This window comes from Kalmanozyma brasiliensis, assembly GCF_000497045.1.
Source record: "Kalmanozyma brasiliensis GHG001 unplaced genomic scaffold PSEUBRA_SCAF6, whole genome shotgun sequence".
NCBI lineage: Eukaryota > Fungi > Basidiomycota > Ustilaginomycetes > Ustilaginales > Kalmanozyma > Kalmanozyma brasiliensis.
The window spans coordinates 499,598-516,927 of record NW_015961989.1 but is presented as its reverse complement, the minus strand read 5'-3'; the positions used below and the strand labels follow the sequence as shown (position 1 = coordinate 516,927).

Here is a 17,330-nt window from a genome sequence, read left to right as displayed (position 1 = left end):
CGAGAAGAAGACACAAACGCAAAAGGTCGAGGCGGCACGTGCGGGGCTGACAAAGGTTAGCGGGACGAGCTCAGCCGCGGTCCGTCATGGCTGAGTTCTTTGAGATGTGATCTTGCAAAAGCAAATGTGATAGAACAAGAAGAAGCGAAGGTTGCGAAGGTGACATGTCAGAAAGTGTTACTTTGCGCAGCACTGCGCTTTCTTTCCAAAATGTCACTTTCCGCACAGCGAGAAGAGTCGCGTCTCCGCGGCGTCCTTTCTAGCTCTGGCTCTGACGGCTGGCTCTCTCTCGCTCTACCGCACGTAAAGAAATTTGGCGCTTTTGGAAGAAATTGTTTTCTCAGCTCGTCTGATGCTGGACAACAACGACGACGACTCCACCCTTCTTTCCTCTGATCACCCACATCACCTCATCACTTGCCTCCTCACACATATCGTCGCAATGGCGTTTGCATCCAGATCAGCATCGAGGTTGGCGTTGCGCCAACTCGGCTCGGGTCCAGCTGTGGCTTCCAGCTCGCGAACGGTCGTTGCCGCCTTCTCGTCCACCGCCTCCTCCTCGTATGCTGCATCAACGCCCGAAGATGCCACATCGCGTAAAGCTCCTTACTCGGCGGCCGCAGAAGCCTCTCCAGCACCATCAGAGCTCAACGCAATCGGCCGTGGTCGCAAGTCGGCAGGTCGGGGTCGACCCAAGATGCTCGCCCCTTACGACCAGTGGATCCTTTCCGATGCCCGCGTCTACAAGCAGCCTAAACCCGGCATGGGGCCCAACTGGATCGGCGACACCCCTTTCCCGCTCAACCCCTCGTTCAACCCTCCTGCTCCGATCCGACAAAGTACCAAGACCGAGATTTGGCGTCTGCATGCCAGCGATCCCAAGGAGTGGACCATCCGTGCGCTCTCTGAAAAGTTTTCCATCGGTCTGCAGAGGACGGAAGCTATCCTGCGATTGAAGGCTCTAGAGAACGAATGGACGTCACAGGTAAGTCAGCTCTCATTTCAACCAGCCATCTTCGTCAGCTCTCGATGTGGCTCAAGGTGATGAGCCAACAAATTATTCGATTAGTCTTGAAGACATCTACATGGTTACCAAAATTTTTACAATCCTTACTATACTGAATCGCGACATCGAGAGCTAGCAATGGCTAGCATGCCGTTCTGCTGCATCATAGGAGAAGTGGAAACGTTGCTGACACACAGTCTCTCCGCTCGCACCACAGGACAAGCCATTGCAAAGCGAGTTCCAGTCCAACATGGACCGCCTCCTTGGCGCGCAAGACCGCAAGCGCGGACCCGAATTCGAACCTTCGGTGCAGTCCAACGACAAGTCGGTACGCGGCATCCAGCACGAAGAGTTCTCGGAAGCCGAGCCATTGGACGCACCCTCCGTCATTGCACCAGCGTTGGCCGAAGAGACTCTCAAGCGCTCCAGCATGATCGCTGCGCTTCCGAGCGGAGGTCCCGATGTGGACGCGATGGGATCCAGCAGGGTCGTCGAAAACAAGCGAGCTCCGTTGTCCATCACCAGCGTCTCTGGCGAGTCGTACAAGGGCGCAGGCCGCGTACAGCGGAACGAGCGTCAGGCCGACAAGAGGAAGGGGGCTGTGGCTAAGAAGCAGGCTGCTGCAGATGCGGCTGCGGAGGCGGTCGCGGAAGCGGCCCGTGTGGAACGGGAAAGGCGCCGGAAGGAGCAACGCAAAGGTGTTCAGGCCAAGAAGCCGACAAAGAAACGTCCTCAAGCCAACATGTCTGCCAGGAAGGGACAACAGGTCAACAAGTCTACAAGGAAAGGACCACAGGCTAAAAAGCTCCCGTAGAAGTGAGCTCATAGATCAGCTCATTCTCGTACAGCATGCTCATCTACTGCACGCCCATTCAACCTAACGCTATACGCCGGCATCATCCGCAGTGACGTGCATTTCAACTATGAGAGTCGTCCTAGCATGTGCGTCCAGAAAACTTGATCGATTGATGAGTGTCGCCGTGATGGGCGCTAAGAGTAGAGGGCGAGTACGCGGTCCTCGATGCCGTCGCCAATCCAGCGGACGCTCGAGTCTTCCAACCCGGCCAATTCGAGATTGTCGCGCTCGGCCAGGTGGAGCTTTTCAAAGTCGGGTGCTTGACCTGGTGCTGCTGGGTTCATGGCTTGCATGGAAGCAGCACCGGCGCCCATGGCCGCCATGTCGCGTGTGCCATCTGCCGCATTGTCGTCTCCCAGCACGAGCTTGTAGACCGCGCTAAGACCGAAGAGGGTCAAAAAGTACCAGCTGAGTGCAGAGACCCAGGTGACATCGAGGTCCGGCGACTGAATGTCTCGCTGAAGCATCACCTTGAAGCGAACGGTGAGAGGGAAGGGCAGCTTGAGCAGGACGAAGCCGGAGAAGAAAAAGTTGATCCAGCCCATGATGACGGTCTGCGGGATCATCATGACCATCTGCTTCTTCATGCCGTCCATCATGGTGTCCATGCCGCCCGCGGGCTCGAATGGGTTCTTGGGGCCTTCTTTCTCTTCCTTGTCCTTGGGCTGCAAGTACGAGCCGTTGGAAAGGGCCTCAGTCAGGAAGGCTTTGCGGGCTGCGAAAGAGGTCGGTGGCAGCTGGAAGTAGTTCTGACGGAGGGCACCTGCTCTCGCCATCACTCGTCTGCGATTGCAAAAGGAAGGAGGAGATCTCGTCAGCATTCTGAGCGCCCTTTCTAGCTCTGCTGTAGACAGCACCATTGTGACTTACTGTTCCCTGAGCGCTGGCGGAGACAGGCTCTTTGGTGCCGAATTGAGGAGCGAGATGACGTTGTGTCGCAGCACACCCACGAGAATCATCACCACCAAGATGGGGATCAGCACCCAATCTCGGATGGCGCTGTCCAGAAACAGAGCTTGTTCGACCGCCATGTTGTTTGCTGTCCGTGTCCGATACAATGTGGTGAGGTGCAAGAAGATCGACGGAAGCAAGGACGACGAGAAGTGTTTGTCTCTGGAGGTGCTACGTGCGCGCGTCTGGACAGCGGCAAAAAAGCCTTGCTCTTGAGAAGAGGCAGGCCTAACATCTTGGCGCCGCCAAAAGGGTCCACTGAGCATCCGAGCTGTTATCCTGGTGATTCTTCTCCGCAACCAACACCTTCTGATTGCTATCAACTGCATGCAGTTGTGGGCGTAGCCGCTTAGATCATCGCAGCTTCACAGCCATCGTTGGTCTCAACCACCTCGCTGTCAAGTCACAAACCTGCACTTCGACTTCGTCATGTGTCTCTCGTGACCAGCAATCCGTCTCAAGGCAGCAGTCACCCAATCGTCGCAATTCACGAGAAGAGCAAGCGTTGCGACGCGGCGCTCGAGCTGGTCTTCTCGAGCCTCTCGCAAATATGGCTGAGCCTCTGCTCGGGGTCATCCTCGCTACCTCCTCATCGCGCGGAGAGCACGTCGTCTTTCGCTGGCCGAACAACCCCAAGCTCTTCAAACGCTACTCCAAGGTCAAATACTACACCGAAGCACGCCCATCCCACCTCAACCGTCTCGACGATGATCTCGACCCCGTGCGCCAGAAGGCAAAGTGGGATCGACACGACGAGGACGATGACGATCACGCCGATGGCAACACCGACGGTGCAGGTCAGAGCGATACCCCTTCCTCTTCTGACGTGGAAGACTCTGATGGCACCATGGCCGACGACGACGAGAACCGCTCCGTTCGGGATCGCGCCGAGACAGTAGCGTCACACGGCCGATCCAAGACAGGTGCGAGTGCATCTGCCAACCGCTCAAAGAGCAAAGTCAGGCGAGGACTGATGGGTATGGAAGAGGCCAGTCCCAGCGTGAGGTCAGGGGATCGACACAACGGAGCTCACAAGGATGCTGGCGATGCACACGACAAAGCGCCAGAGTCCGATACTGGAACGTCCAAGGAGCTCTCGCCCGAGGAAAAGGCCAAAAGAGAAGAGAGGGCTGCACGAGCATACAAGACCTACCTCGGCTACGACATAGAGCTTCTTGCCAGCATCCTCAATCCTCGACAGGAGCTCACGCATCACAAGTTCGAGCTGATGATCGACGATCTTGCCTTTCTCGGTCATCCGGTGTCGCTCGACAGAAGCGACATCTTAGGAGGGCAAGACGACGAAGATGCCGACGCCGAAGGGCACGACAGATCAGCAGGTCAACGTGGTCGATCCGGGCTGCGCAAGGAGATTCGGCCCTACGATGTCTCAGACGGCGGAGATGCTTCCAAGGATGCAGCATGTTCATTGCGGCAGAACGGTGGCAAGACGGAAGCGGCTGCACCGACCAAAGCTCGGAATGCATCGCAGACCCGAATGGAGCAGACGTCGGATTCCTCGGTGTCCCGGTCTTACGCGCCACTGACCCAATTCCACCTCGTCCTCGTCCTAGACCGACCCGATCCGTCCACAGCGATGCATGGCATGGACATCTCTTCCTGGCTCCAGCTTTTCTACGACAACATCATCTTCAAGATGACATCGGCGCTCTTTGCGGAGCAACGGGAATCCGACTACATTGGTCGCGAGACCGAAAAGCTCCTGGCTCTCCGAGAGCGCTGCATGGACGACGGACAGGCATATGCGGCCTACGCAGCTCAGTGTCTCGGCATTTCATCCTTGGCACGATGCATCCGAGACCTCTACAAAAGCATCAGTACCTCGTCCGACGCCTTTCTCACCATCAACGACAATATCGAAGTCCATCTTCAGCTTCCGCCCATCCTCCAGGATCCGTCGAATCTACTCAAGACGGTGGACATCGAGACAGATCTCGACAAGAATGATCCGATCTTCCTGTCGGGCGGCGGGTTTTCAGGGCTCGGCAAGGAAGGGCAAGATGAAGACGGAGGCGGCGGCACTCACGACCGGCTCTTGGGCCTCGAACCGAATCAGCTCAGCTTCGAAGAGTGGTGCCGCACCACAGGCCCCTATCTGTTGCCCTGGAAGACGCTCCTCTTGTTGCACGACCATGCCGATCCAGGACGAGACCGAAACACAGCGGGCAGCTCTAGCCCATCTGGTGCCCTGTCGCCAAGCGGGCAGGCACCAGAAACGCACGGCTTCGAGCAGCTCACGCGCAACTTCACGGCCCTGTTTCAGCCAAATCTGTACCACACGCTCAACTTCAGCGATGTTGCCGATATGCTCGGCTGGGAGCTCTACGAGGATATCTATCCTATGGTCCGCCACCTGATCTACTACAGACAAGCGAGGGTGATCGACATTCCCAAACCCGGCCACGTCTACGCCATCTCGCCCCTCTTTGACTTTGCTCGACTCGGACCGCTCTCTCATGTCTGGGCTCGATCCTTTCCGGATGTCGCGCCGCTGCCGGTGTTTCTGTCCCAGCTGTCGTCCTCTTCGCGCGCCTTCTATGCTCTATTCCCGGCGCGACATCAGCGCGAGCTCGCGCTGGACGTTCTCATCTGGCTGCTGCGTCGCGAGGTGGTGGTCAAGATGCACATCCGTCTTCGCCTCATCGCGACCGAGAGCGTCAAGAGACGGACGGCCGAGAGGCGGACGGAGAGACACGAAAGGCATCGCGTTAGGAAGGAGAAGAAGATGCAGAGGGCGGCCAAATCCGAGGCGAAACGGATGAAGAAGTCGCAGTCGGAGGAGCAGCAGAGGCGGAAGGCGGCTGAGCAAGCGGCGCGCAAGGAGGAGGACGAAGATGGCAGGAAGTCAGGCTCAGGAGAAGATAGGGGCAGGATCCGAGCGAGGGATCGATCGCGGTCAGCAGACGCACGAAGGCTGTCAGCCTCTCTCGAAGAGGGTTCGAGCGAAGCTGCAGAGGTGCCACCTTCCGGTCTGGCCGATTCCAGACCACCGATCTTGGTGCACCCGGATAGCGTCGCCGAAGCGGCCGCTGTTGCAGCAGCCATCTCGGGAGCCGGAGCCGGTGTCGAGGAGCGTCGATCTGGATCTCACGAACATGGTCGCCATCATCACCACCATCATCACCGTCACCATCATCGCCATCATCACCAGCCCGCAAACGAGGCGACGGCTGATTCCGACGCCCCGATAGCCACATCTGAAAAGGCGCCGATCGCCATCGCCCCACGACAGCAATTCGACGAACTTAAATTCGAACGTCGTCCGGTGCTCCGCTCTCGCTCGCCTTCGTCCGCAATGATGGCGGCAGGAACCAGCACAGGCCTCTCCGTCAGCTTCAGCAACCTCAGCGAACGCGGCGAACTGGGACGTCGGGCGCGTGCAGACACTACAAGTTCGTCTTCCTCCGGCGGTGGCCTGGCGGGCGGCAAGAAACGCGATGGGATGAGCATGACACCCAATACATCGCAGCAGAGTCGACCGACGACGCCGGTCGTAGCTGGTCGGCCCATTCCCTCGCATATAAGAGACAGGTCGGTTGGGGCCCGCGGATCGAACATCTCCTCGAGCGCCGAGGGCAGTGTACCGCGACGTGCGAGGCGGGCGACGAGCTCGGCGAGCAGAGGAGGCAGGAAAGGGGTGGCACGATCAAGGTCACCATCGCGGGCGAGGATGAGAGTCAAAGGCTTCGGTGTCGGCGCCGAAGTTGAGATCGACGAAGACGGGGATGACGAGGAAGACGAGGTAGTCCCGAAGAAGGGATCGCGAGACAACTCTGCAGAGGACAGAAACGGTCCGATCAGTCAGCTCACCTCCAAGGTGGGCTTGCTCCGACTCGCCGACGAGGGCAAGAACGTGATGAAGCAGCGACGCATCTCGGCAGCCAGCGAGCGACCCGACCTGCCTCCCCCTTCCGAAAGCGCCGACAGCGACCACCCTAGCCACTGCAGCTGCTCCCAGCATCCATCCTTGTCGTCAGAGGACGACATGTCGACCTCGGACTTTTCCCTCTCCTCCGATTCCTCCTCTTCCACCTCCTCGGTCCGACGGCGGTCGCATCTTCAGTCGCCCCCCTCCTCGTCGTCCGTGTCCGCCGCCAGCCCGATCCATAACCGCGCTCCGCCCTCCTCCGTCTCCTACACCGCCTCGCTCATCGTCGAGCCGTCCCGCGCAAGTCGCCGCGAGAACGAATACATTGCCACCATGCTCGAGCACAAGGACGCCGCCACCGTCAAGCACTTCTTTCGACTACTGCCCTACCTCAATGGCAAACACACCATCGACGAGATCGAGTACCGCGTCAAGATGCGGCGCAAGGAGATCCGACGGCTGCTGCAGACGTTCAGGGAGTTCATCATTACTTTCATGCATCCGTAATGCGAGATTGGTCGTGATGTTGTCATTCTAAATTATCTACTTTTGTGTGAGCATTGTGACGATCGCTTGTGCGCCACTGATCATCTTCGACCGTGATCGACGAGCAAAGTCTGTGTCTACATCCGCGATGTCCATTCTCCGCTTCTTACCTCCCGCTCCTCCTCGATCCGATCCGCTCAGCTCATCATCGGCGTGAAGCCAGGCGTGAGCACCCTCCTGCCCTCAACCACGTCCATGGCCAACCGCCTCACGTTAGCCTCGGCGATGATCACCTCGGGACTCAACTCGAGGTCGAAGGCCCACTTGAACGCCTGACTGATGCGCGTGGCCTGCTTGCGGTCCCAGATGGTGAAGTCGTCTGCGTCGCTGGCTGCGTTGGGCACGAGCGGTCGGGCTTGGCTGTCAGACTCGTCGATGGCGTCTTCAGGAATGCTCGTCTGGCCTGATGTAGCTGAGGCAGGGACGATAGCCGGAGGAGCAGCCTGGCTGATGCTCAACCGCAGCGGTTTAGTGGACGGCATCGAGTACCGTACGATATCGCGGATCACCTCTACGGTCCGCTCCACCTCATCCCCCCCACCACCCGCCAACGTCCCAACGTAGATCTCGACCGGCTTGGAACGAGCGAGCACGTTGTGCTTGCCATCGTGATGGTATCGGAACTCGTACGTCCCCGGTTGCCAGGGCAACTTGCTATCCCTAAACACCGAGATGCCATCCACGCGCATCCCAGCGCTGGAATCGGATCCCTGATGCACATCGCCCACCCACTCCTCCTCCGCCACCCCCAACCATTTCCCCTGGCTCGAAATCTTGGTCACCAACGACGCCTCCTCCGCGCCCTCCAACCCGCCAAACCTTGACAAATGGTAAACACCGATCCAGTCCCTCCTCGAGTGGTTCACCGCTGCGCGCCACTCCACCGCAATCGGCTGTCCCAGATGAAACCTCTCCCCCCTCACGCTCAGCCCGTACGCCTTGTGATCCACACCGTCGGACCGCAACTTCTCATCGTCCTCCACCCGCACGATCAACAGCCTATCCTTGGACTGCTGCAATAACACCTTGGTTTCCTCCAACATACCCTCGAATCGTGGTCGACTCTGTCGGAAAAATTCCTCAAACACCTCGCTCGCATCCCGTTGCACCTTCTCCAACGTCCCCTGGACGTTTCTGACCGTCGGATGACCCTGTGCCGACTTCCACAGTTCCGAATCCCTCGCAGCGACCCATTGGGATTTGAGCTGCTTGGTCAAGCCGCTATCCTTGCGAAGCGCCGCCTCGCCGTACAACTTGCGCATATGAGGTCCCTCGACAAAACTCAGGAACCCCCAATGCGCAATATAGCTCAAAATTGCCATGACCAACGTGACCTTGGAACCCGCGATCAGGGCCAGACCGAAAAACGCCGCCCCACCCATACTCCTTTCGGGGTTGTTGAGGAACCGATAGATGCCCGTGTAGTACAGCTGATGCGGGTATTCGTCCACGAAGAAATCGCCGTACAGCCAACCGAACGGCCCAAGGACGGTGTAGGACGAGTTGGCGGTCCATGCGTGCAACGCCACGAGGAGCAGGCCGAGCGTGTGCCGCAGCAGCTCCGGTCCAACCGTCCAATCGGGATGCCCGATGGGCGTGTAGCAGTTCCACGCAAGCACCGAAAACGAAATGTACGTCATGACCAACGAGGTGTTGTACACCACCTTCCAATGCGCAAAGGCCTCAAAGACGGCATCTTGGGGTGTGGAGTAGTGGTAATTTTTTAGGAAATGACGAACGATCCATTTGGACGAGCTCTGACGCGAGAGCGCGAGGCCGAGACCGACCGAGTGGAAGGTGCGCCATGCGAGCGCATTGAAGAAGAGCAGCGTCAGTCGAGGATGGTGTCCGAGAGAAGGGAGGATCAGCGGGAAAAGCGAGTAGAGCGAGGCGACGAGCAAAAGAAAATCGGTGGATCGCATAAGGTCGATGTTGCGGAAAACGACCGTGTCCTTGCGAAAGATGCGGTGGTGGAGGTCGTGGAGGGTGGTGATGGGTCGTTGGGAGGAAAGGTGGGAGTGGATGGCGTCGTTGGAGGAGGAGGAGGTGCGAAGGGCGGCGCGTTTGATGGTGCGACTGTGGCCGTCCGAGGAGGTCTCGTCGTCGGAGGTGAGCGCTGTGGATCCTTCGGTTTGACTTGGCGTGGGACGGTCGAAGTCCGAATCGGCTGTGCGGTCGGTGGGGTGGGATGGTTTGATGGGTGTTGCTTCGGTGGTTTCGATAGGCGATTGAATTGCGTTTGCATCGTCGTCAGCGTGAGCCGCTTTGCGCGAGGCAGCATTGAAAGGAGCTTGACGAAGCGGCACGCGTGCAGCGATGGGTTTCCTCTCACCGTAGGTTCGTTCGATGTGAGGTCCCTCGAAGAAGGTCATGAAGAGGAATTGCGAGAAGTGGGCAGCCAGAGATACGAACAGCACCGCATAGCTGCCACTGACGAGCGAGAGACCATAGTAGCCGGCATATCCAATCGAGTACATCGGATCCGGGGCGATCTCGTACACGCCGTCAAAGACCAGACTCTGGAGGCAGAGGAAGAAGCAGTCGCCCCAGTACCACGCGTAGTCCTTGACGACCCGGTGCGCATCGATCTTGACCCAGAGATTGAAGAAGATCAAGGTCCAGCCTGCGATCCAGCGCAGCACGTGCATCGCCACGGAATGCCCCTCTGGCAGTCTTGTGCACGAAAAGGCAAAGAGCGAGTAGGCGACAAAGTCGTTGAGCAAAATGACGTCGACGATGCTGCGGAACATGAGCCAAACATTGTAGTCGAGCGGCATGGCGTCGAAGACGTAGTCCTTGTCCATCTTGGTGACGAGCTGCTGCTTGACCCAGTTGTGGATCCTGGGCCGACGCTGAGCGTCCATCCAGCCATTGCGCTTGACTTGGCGGATGATGAGGCCCTTCTCGCTCTGCTGCTTGAGGATCCAGCCGAGACCGGCATTGTACGAGGCACGCCAGAAGGCAAAGTAGAGGAAGAAGAAGATCTGGGCGGCTCGACGGGAGAGGGCGAAGTACAGGACGATCTGAAGGGTGAGGGAGACTACGGTGACGATGTCGAGAGGCGTCTTGGGTTGTCTTGGGTCAAAGATGGACGAGAGCATGTCCGGCGTGTGCGGCACGGTGAAGACTGGGTTGCCGACGGTCCATGGTCAGGAACGTCAGCAGAGCAGAGTGACATCGTAGGCACCGAGGAGCAGGATCGGATGTACGTTTGGGAAGAAGGTCAGGGGGGCGGTGTCAGGAAGAACCGGACGGAGGTGTCAGTCGGATCATCTTTTGTTATCTTATCTGCGGATGCAAAGCCAGGAATCGGAACGGAAGACAAGCAGGAACGTCTCCTGCGCCCTTGGCCACGAAGACAGGACAGTTGCGAGGGGAAAGGGACATGAGCAGAGGGTAGAGGCCCATTGTGCGAGCTGGTTTGGTGCCGAGCTAGAGTTGAGCCGCGGCACAACTGCCCAATGGTTTGGTTGCACTCCAGAGCCGAATGTGGGGAAAAAGCGGGGCCGGGTCACTCACCTGTGCCATCCGGTGTCCTGCCGAGCACCTTGGCCTGTCCATCCGAAGCCACCGTGTCCTTTTTGTCATGATGACCTTTATCGAGGGCGGGGCTGGCGACCTCGGTGGAGTCGGAGCGTGGAGAGTCGCCTCGAGCTGGCTGCTTGTTGCGGTTGCGCAGTCCCTCGGACGAAGCCGTGTCGATGGGTGCGACTGTAGCCATCCTCGTAGAAGCAGGATTGCTGACAGCGTCTATAGAAGATACAAAGAGCGAGATGATGGTAGCAGAAGGTCCGATGTCAGCGTGAGGGGAACGTGTACTATGCTGAGCAAGGGGGGAAACCCGGAGCCGAAGTGTCAAATCCAGGCTGTCTCTGATTTCTTCTTGCTGTTTTTCTGCCTCTTTTTTTTCCTTCTCTCTCTTCCTTCCTTCGCGTCGAGACGAAGAACAAAAAGGAGATCATCGCAGATAAAGCTTTCTTTTCACGAGCCCTGTTTTGGGACTGGGCCTTGGTCAAGCTTGCGTCCAGCGTTCATTCTGCTGATGTTTCCGGTCAGCTTGCTGGCCTCGCCTTGTTCTCGCCTGGTGATGCCTTTTGTTTGACAGTGTACGGAGAGCGACTCATCCTTCGTTTCCAGGCGGCTCAAAAGAAGGAGCGGGACCGTGCGCGATGGCTTGGTGTGCTCGTGTGATTGCGGCACTTGCAGCTGCGTGAAACTTCTCTGGTTCAGAGCGACAACCCAATCGTGCTGGGACCTGATTGGCTTCGCGCACGACCGCGTCTCGCGAGCTTATTGTTCTCACGTCAAGCTCGTCAGATCATTGTCGGTCGGCTCGTCTAGACCGGAGACAGGGTCCGGTCAGGCCACCTTGTGCGAAGCGTCAACTCCGCCCTTTCCCGACTCACGAAAACCCAAAAAGTCGAGGCGAAAAAGATGGCACAGAAATGCGGCCAAAAACACCATGACCTTTGACTAGCACTCACGACAGCGGTACCAGAAGCTTCGATTAGCAGAACGACCGGAGCATGAACATGTGCTACGAAATGCGGGCAAAAAAGCAAAGATGAAACAGAAACACGAAAGCAAACTGACGAACAAAGAGTAATGACCGTGAGATGATAGCAAGCGGATCTTCAAGCGGCGCGTGCATCAGGATGAATCTGGATCTCGACACTGAAGCTTTCCTCGTCGTCATCGCTGCTGCTGCCACTGATGATCGAGGAATCGGCAGGCGCCTCGACGTGACCCTCATCGATCGAGTTGTCGGCTGAGACAGCGGCGCGGACGCGATCGGGCAGTCCGAGCGCCTCGCGAACCCGGGCTTGGGCAGCTAGCATCGCCATCGGGTCCGATACTGCTCGGGTACCAGCGTCCACAGTGTCTCCGGGGAAGCGCACTCGGGCTCCGGGGTTGCGGCTGCGTGCGTGTCGAGGACGAAACTTGCTCGAGTCCTGAGCGGGAGCTTGGCGGTTCTCCTTGGGCTCTTCTCGAATGGCATGAGGTTGTTCGCCACGATTGGTAAGGTGGGAGGGATGGACCAGGCCAGGAGGCGGGTGCAGCGGGATAGGCAGGTAGCCAGCAGGCTCACCGTGAGATCCCTTGTGGCTATCGTAGACGCCAGCGACGACGGGCGACATCGGATAGGATCGATCGATAGGGAAGTTGCCTTCCATACCCGTGTACACAACGCCGGCGGTCGCGACAGAAGGCCACATGGCAGGATGGAGGATCTGGTTGACACGAGGGTGTGCGAACATCAGCTGGCTTGGCATCTGGATGCCAAGTCCGTTGTGACCCTGCCAGCCCTGCTCGACGACAGGCGGAGAGCCTCCCTCGGCGACGGGAAGCGACGTAGCAGCGGGGATGAAAGGACGCGGCATCGTACCCGTGTTGCGAGGCTGTGCTGAAACGGCAGCATCGAGCTCGCCCCGACACAGACCCTGGACAGGCTGGCCACTCGCTCTGGCGTCGAGCATGAGCAGGCCGAGCGACTCGAGCGTGTGCTTCTGGCTTACCGAGTGCTTGAGGTGCTTTTGCGCATCGCTGTCTGCAAATCGCACTCGGAGCGGCAGCGTCGTGCCCGGCAGCACCCGACCGTGAAGCCTCTCGATGCACACCTTGGCAGCTGCTCGATCGTACAGCCGAACGAAACCAACCCCTCGGCTCTCGCCATGGATGTCGTACAGAATCTTGAGACTGGCGATGGGGTAAGGAACGAAGAGCTGCTCCAGCTGCTGGACTGTGAACTTGATGGGAAGGTTGCTGAGGTAGACGTTAGTCGAGCTGGTGTCCGCCATGCGACGGAGCTTGGCCGAGAATGATTCCTTGGCGAAGGAAGCAGCGAAGCCATGGCTGTTGAGCCACTCGATCGCATGCTTGGCCATGTCGGCACTGGCATACATCAGGAAGCCGAAGCCTTTGCACTGGTCCGTTAGACGATCGAGCATTGCTTTGTGGCTGATGACCACTCCGCATGCCGAGCCGAGCAGATACAGCATATGATCGGTCATTCTGTTGTCAACGAAGGACGGAAGTATGTCAGAGAAGAGGCTCACACTGCTATGCATGTATGCTACGATGCTCGTATACCTACTCTTTTGGAAGTCCATTGACGTAGACATTGGTCTCGTGATTTAGGTCGAACGCTAGGCAATCGTCTGCACGTCGCGCGGATGCGTCGTATGCGTCAGCAGCCGAGCCAGGACGGAAATGAAATGCCGGAAGTCCTCGTTGAAAAGCGTGAATGCGTGCTTGGCCCTCGTCCAGAGGACCAGTGCTGATGCCAAAGTCCGAGCGCATCGGACTCCATCGGTCGCCGGGCCACTCGACGCCCTGCTCCAATTTGGGCGCACCGGGCTCCTGGACATTGCGTCGATACGCATCTCCGACCAGTTGGGGTCCGACTGACTCTTCCTTGTCAGCACCAGGTACGAGCGTCGCCGACGTCGGGGCGGGTGAAGCTGCAATAGGCTCGGTCTTCGATCCGAACTTGAGATGGAGGGCCGTGTTGACGGCTTTGCGATCGAGCGGGCTAGGCTGATCCTCTTGATCATCGGCAGTGAGAGCTGGAGACTTGCGCGAGATGCGCGGACGCCAAGGAGTAGCCGGTGCGGGAACGCGTGGTTTGCCTTTGACAACGGCGGTTCGCTTGCCGCCGTTGCGATGCATCGCTGTCGTCATGGTGGCCGTCGCACAAGGGGTGGTCTGACTTGTAGCGAGAGAAGGGGGAGAAGCGTCTTTTGAAGGGCTCCCTGGAGCTGCCTCGACGGGAAAGAAGATTCGATCGCTGCGAGGTACCATAGGCAGAGAGGTGCGGTTGGGAAGGAACGTCCGTGTGTCAAAAGGGGAGGGGCAGGGAGCGACAGAGAAACGACTCTTCAAGGACAAGGCCGTTGGGGGAGGGAGGGAAGCATCGCCCGTTCCCATCTCGAGGCCTTATATCTCCTCTCGCTCGATCCAGAGTCGCCTCAAGGAAAGTCGGAGCGTCTCCTGCGGACCGTCTAGGACTTTTGACAGTGTATGCCGTGTCTTGTGCACCTTCGACTCGGCTGTCTGTGATGCGCAGCGCGCCGATCGACGCTGTGCAGCTCCACAAAACGCCAACACGAAACTTTGCTGCGGACAGCATACAACCTCGCCCTTCTTCATGCTCCCCGTCCTTGTCCTTAATGTGCGGCTGATTAGCAAATCAGCAGCAGCAAGCCACATCTGCAAGCGCATGCCATGATCGGCCACCACTCGGCGCGGTGCAGATGCGCGTCGAACGGAACGAGCATTGCTTTCGGCACAAAGTCGCGTGCAGGGCATGGTACGAAGCGTTCTTGTTGCAATGCTTTCTTTTGCACGTTCGAATAGTGATACAGTCAGTGTTCGCTGCGACGTGATAGGAAATTGATAGACGAGTAGCATGTGTTGTGCGGCGAATGCGATACGGGGTCTCGGCGACTGGAACCGCCGACGAAGAGATGAGAATGCGTGCTGAGTGCATCGCATGCGCGAGCGGTACGGCGGCGATGGCAGTCGCTGGACGGAATGGATGCTAGCAAAGTGTATGCGGTCGACTCCTTCGCGATGCAATGAGAGTCGCTCACTTGCCGTTCTCGTACGACGGACTTGAATCGTCGAGGAGGCTTTGTCGCTTGAGCTGACGATTTGCTCTCGCTGTTGCCTCTACGGAAGACCTATGACCGTTGGTACGTGGCTTGCCCTGACGGATCATGGGCGACGTGTCGCGAATGTCGTCCTCGTACTCGTCCTCATCGAGCCGCGCCATGCCAAGCGCCTCTTCGTTCTCGTATGCATTGAAGATGACCGAGGACCCGGCGCTGCCTCTCCTGTTGTGGCCGTACAGGGCGGCGCTTCGTCCTGCAGGACCGCTGAGACTGGACCTGCCATTGGCGAAGCTGCTCATGGCGCGCTGCTGATCGAGCAGACGCTCGTGCTGCTCGGACAGGCGCGAGGTTCCTTCGCCCGTGACGAGCGACATGCGCGGCTGTTGTGTGACGGGGTCGATGATGCGATTGAGGTTGAGCAGGTAGACGCCGGTGAAGATGACGATGAAGCCGCCAAGCAGAGAGACTGCGGGGGCGGTGGTGGTGTTGAAGCCCTGGAAGAGAAGCACGGATGCGAGGATGGTGGAGGTGGTGAAGAAGACATAGTAGATGGGGTTGACGACGTTGGTAGAGAACTGATCGAGCGCCTTGTTGAAGTAGTTCATCTGCGTCAAGATACAGACGATGACGACGATCGCAAAGCAATAGGTGGAAGGATGGCTGAACTGGTTATTGCCCGCAAAGGTGAGCTTGAGGGCGACACCGAGGCCCTTGACGCTCATGACCGAGATGGAGCCGACCAAGCTGCAGATCGAGATGTAGACCAGCGGTGTCTTGCGACCGTACTTGGGCACCATGCGGAAGATCATGAAGAGCGAAAAGCCGAGGACAAAGACGCAGTAGAAGAGGAAGCCAGGCTGAAGCGCGTAATTGAGCATTTCGTCGATGGTTTGGATCTCCTTATCTTCCGGGGCGTTGACGACGATGATGACGGTACCGACGAGGCAGAGCGTGCAGCCGACCTTTCCAAGCCGACCGAGCTCCTCTTTGAGGATGAAGGAAGCGAGGATGGCGCCGATGAGTACACTGAGTGCACCGAGAGGAGTGACGAGGATGGGAGGAGCAAAGGTGTAGGCGGCAAAGTTGGCGACCTCGCCGACGATCATCGTCGCCATGCCGGCCCACCAGATGGGATTCTGAAGGTAGGTGTGACCGTCGGATGCCAAGCCGTTGTGCCTGTCTGCTGCGTCCATGAGGCCCTTTTTGGTGATGATGAAACTGGTGCCGATGGCGAGCGAGCTGCTGATGGCCAGCGTGAGCCCGATCCATTTCTGCTGAGTGAGCGTTGATGTTGACGAATCGACTGCGGGATCTGGCGGGAGGTAGCCCGGTCGGTCTGTGGATGCTGGCGCAGCGTTGGTGGCTACAGTCCAAGAAAGCATGGCTATGGTGGCGATGCGGACGAGCCGCGACCGCAGCGCGGCAGTCTGAGGTGTATCGCTTGGCATTGTGCTGAAATCAGCTGTAGCGAGGAACGCACGCCGACAGTGACGGAGCCAACCGATAGAGAAGCCCGTTGGTGAGGATGGTCAGGCGACCACGATCGAATCTCTCGGTGAAGCCGATTGAGATGGAGAAAGCCCTGGACGCTGGTTTGCTGGCTGTCAGGCGGAAGGCACTGTCTCGTCGGAGAGTCCTTGTAAGATGCAAGAGGACAGCAGTACAGAACGCTCAAAGAGCGGCTTGGTGGCGATAAAGAACCGTGAGACGCTCTGCCAGCAGAGATGGATATCGGATCGCGCGCTGCCAATGCGATCGGATCGGACCGACGGGGACGAAGCTTGGATCGTGAGAAATGAAGGCTGAGCCCGGAGGAAGCGACGAAAGGCTGAGATGAGATGATGGCGCTGAATGATCAAGCCGACACCAGGGCTCGGTCTTCTCGAATGACAGAAGCAGCCCGCGGCCGACCATCTGGAATTCAAATTCCTCCTCCCTGGCTTGCCTCCAAGAGCGCGAACCGAGACACGACCTTGCGGCCTCGGCACGGCCTGCTGCTGACGCTCGACCGTGTCCAGCTTTACGCCAGAGCACCCAATCGTGTGGCTTTCTCACTAACAGTCACGCTTTGGCACAACCAGCACAAACAGCGCTTTTGCATCTGAAGCTTTGGGGAAACTCATCACTTGAAAGGAGTCGCCGGCGTCCGACAAAGGGGGATGACCGCTGTCGCATGATCCTGGCTGCCTCGGCATCGCTTCGGCGGGAACGAGCAGATGAGCTGCTTTTTCCATGTCTGTGAGATCAGCTCAGATAACAGCAAGCGGGGAGAAAATTCAAATCGCGACCCGCACTCTGCGCGACGCATCCCCTTGCAGATCCGACCAACACTTTCTTGCGCCAAAAAAGGACCCTGAGCAAGGCCCGCTTCTTCGTCAGAACTCAGCCATCTTGGAGTCCATGCAGCGCTCAAGCTGTCGACCCCTTCCTTGACCTCCAACCTTGATCCATCGTACATCAGCTGATCCA

At 58.2% G+C, this 17,330-nt stretch overlaps 6 protein-coding genes across 6 annotated transcripts; 2 read left to right on the top strand and 4 right to left on the bottom strand.

Moving 5' to 3' along the window:
* Positions 1 to 442: 442 nt before the first annotated feature.
* PSEUBRA_005555 (Ribosomal protein S35, mitochondrial) lies at positions 443 to 1,820 on the top strand (the record flags this gene model as incomplete). Its single annotated transcript, XM_016439006.1, has 2 exons — positions 443 to 985; positions 1,224 to 1,820. 2 exons carry the CDS (start codon positions 443 to 445, stop codon positions 1,818 to 1,820), a joined length of 1,140 nt encoding a protein of 379 aa, XP_016290275.1.
* A 176-nt stretch (positions 1,821 to 1,996) lies between these two features.
* PSEUBRA_005554 (Protein of unknown function DUF106, transmembrane) lies at positions 1,997 to 2,893 on the bottom strand (the record flags this gene model as incomplete). Its single annotated transcript, XM_016438981.1, has 2 exons — positions 1,997 to 2,645; positions 2,733 to 2,893. 2 exons carry the CDS (start codon positions 2,891 to 2,893, stop codon positions 1,997 to 1,999), a joined length of 810 nt encoding a protein of 269 aa, XP_016290274.1.
* A 470-nt stretch (positions 2,894 to 3,363) lies between these two features.
* PSEUBRA_005553 (Nitrogen permease regulator 3) lies at positions 3,364 to 7,209 on the top strand (the record flags this gene model as incomplete). The annotated part of the gene is made up of 1 exon (XM_059465559.1): positions 3,364 to 7,209. The coding sequence occupies one exon, from the start codon at positions 3,364 to 3,366 to the stop codon at positions 7,207 to 7,209; it is 3,846 nt and encodes a 1,281-aa protein (XP_059320393.1).
* Positions 7,210 to 7,385: 176 nt separating this feature from the next.
* On the bottom strand, positions 7,386 to 10,969 carry PSEUBRA_005552 (Phospholipid methyltransferase; the record flags this gene model as incomplete). The annotated part of the gene is made up of 2 exons (XM_016438975.2): positions 7,386 to 10,375; positions 10,768 to 10,969. 2 exons carry the CDS (start codon positions 10,967 to 10,969, stop codon positions 7,386 to 7,388), a joined length of 3,192 nt encoding a protein of 1,063 aa, XP_016290272.2.
* A 913-nt stretch (positions 10,970 to 11,882) lies between these two features.
* Positions 11,883 to 13,929, bottom strand: PSEUBRA_005551 (RNA recognition motif domain protein; the record flags this gene model as incomplete). The annotated part of the gene is made up of 2 exons (XM_016438979.1): positions 11,883 to 13,260; positions 13,343 to 13,929. 2 exons carry the CDS (start codon positions 13,927 to 13,929, stop codon positions 11,883 to 11,885), a joined length of 1,965 nt encoding a protein of 654 aa, XP_016290271.1.
* A 907-nt stretch (positions 13,930 to 14,836) lies between these two features.
* On the bottom strand, positions 14,837 to 16,309 carry PSEUBRA_005550 (Magnesium transporter NIPA; the record flags this gene model as incomplete). The annotated part of the gene is made up of 1 exon (XM_016438976.1): positions 14,837 to 16,309. The coding sequence occupies one exon, from the start codon at positions 16,307 to 16,309 to the stop codon at positions 14,837 to 14,839; it is 1,473 nt and encodes a 490-aa protein (XP_016290270.1).
* Positions 16,310 to 17,330: the final 1,021 nt, after the last annotated feature.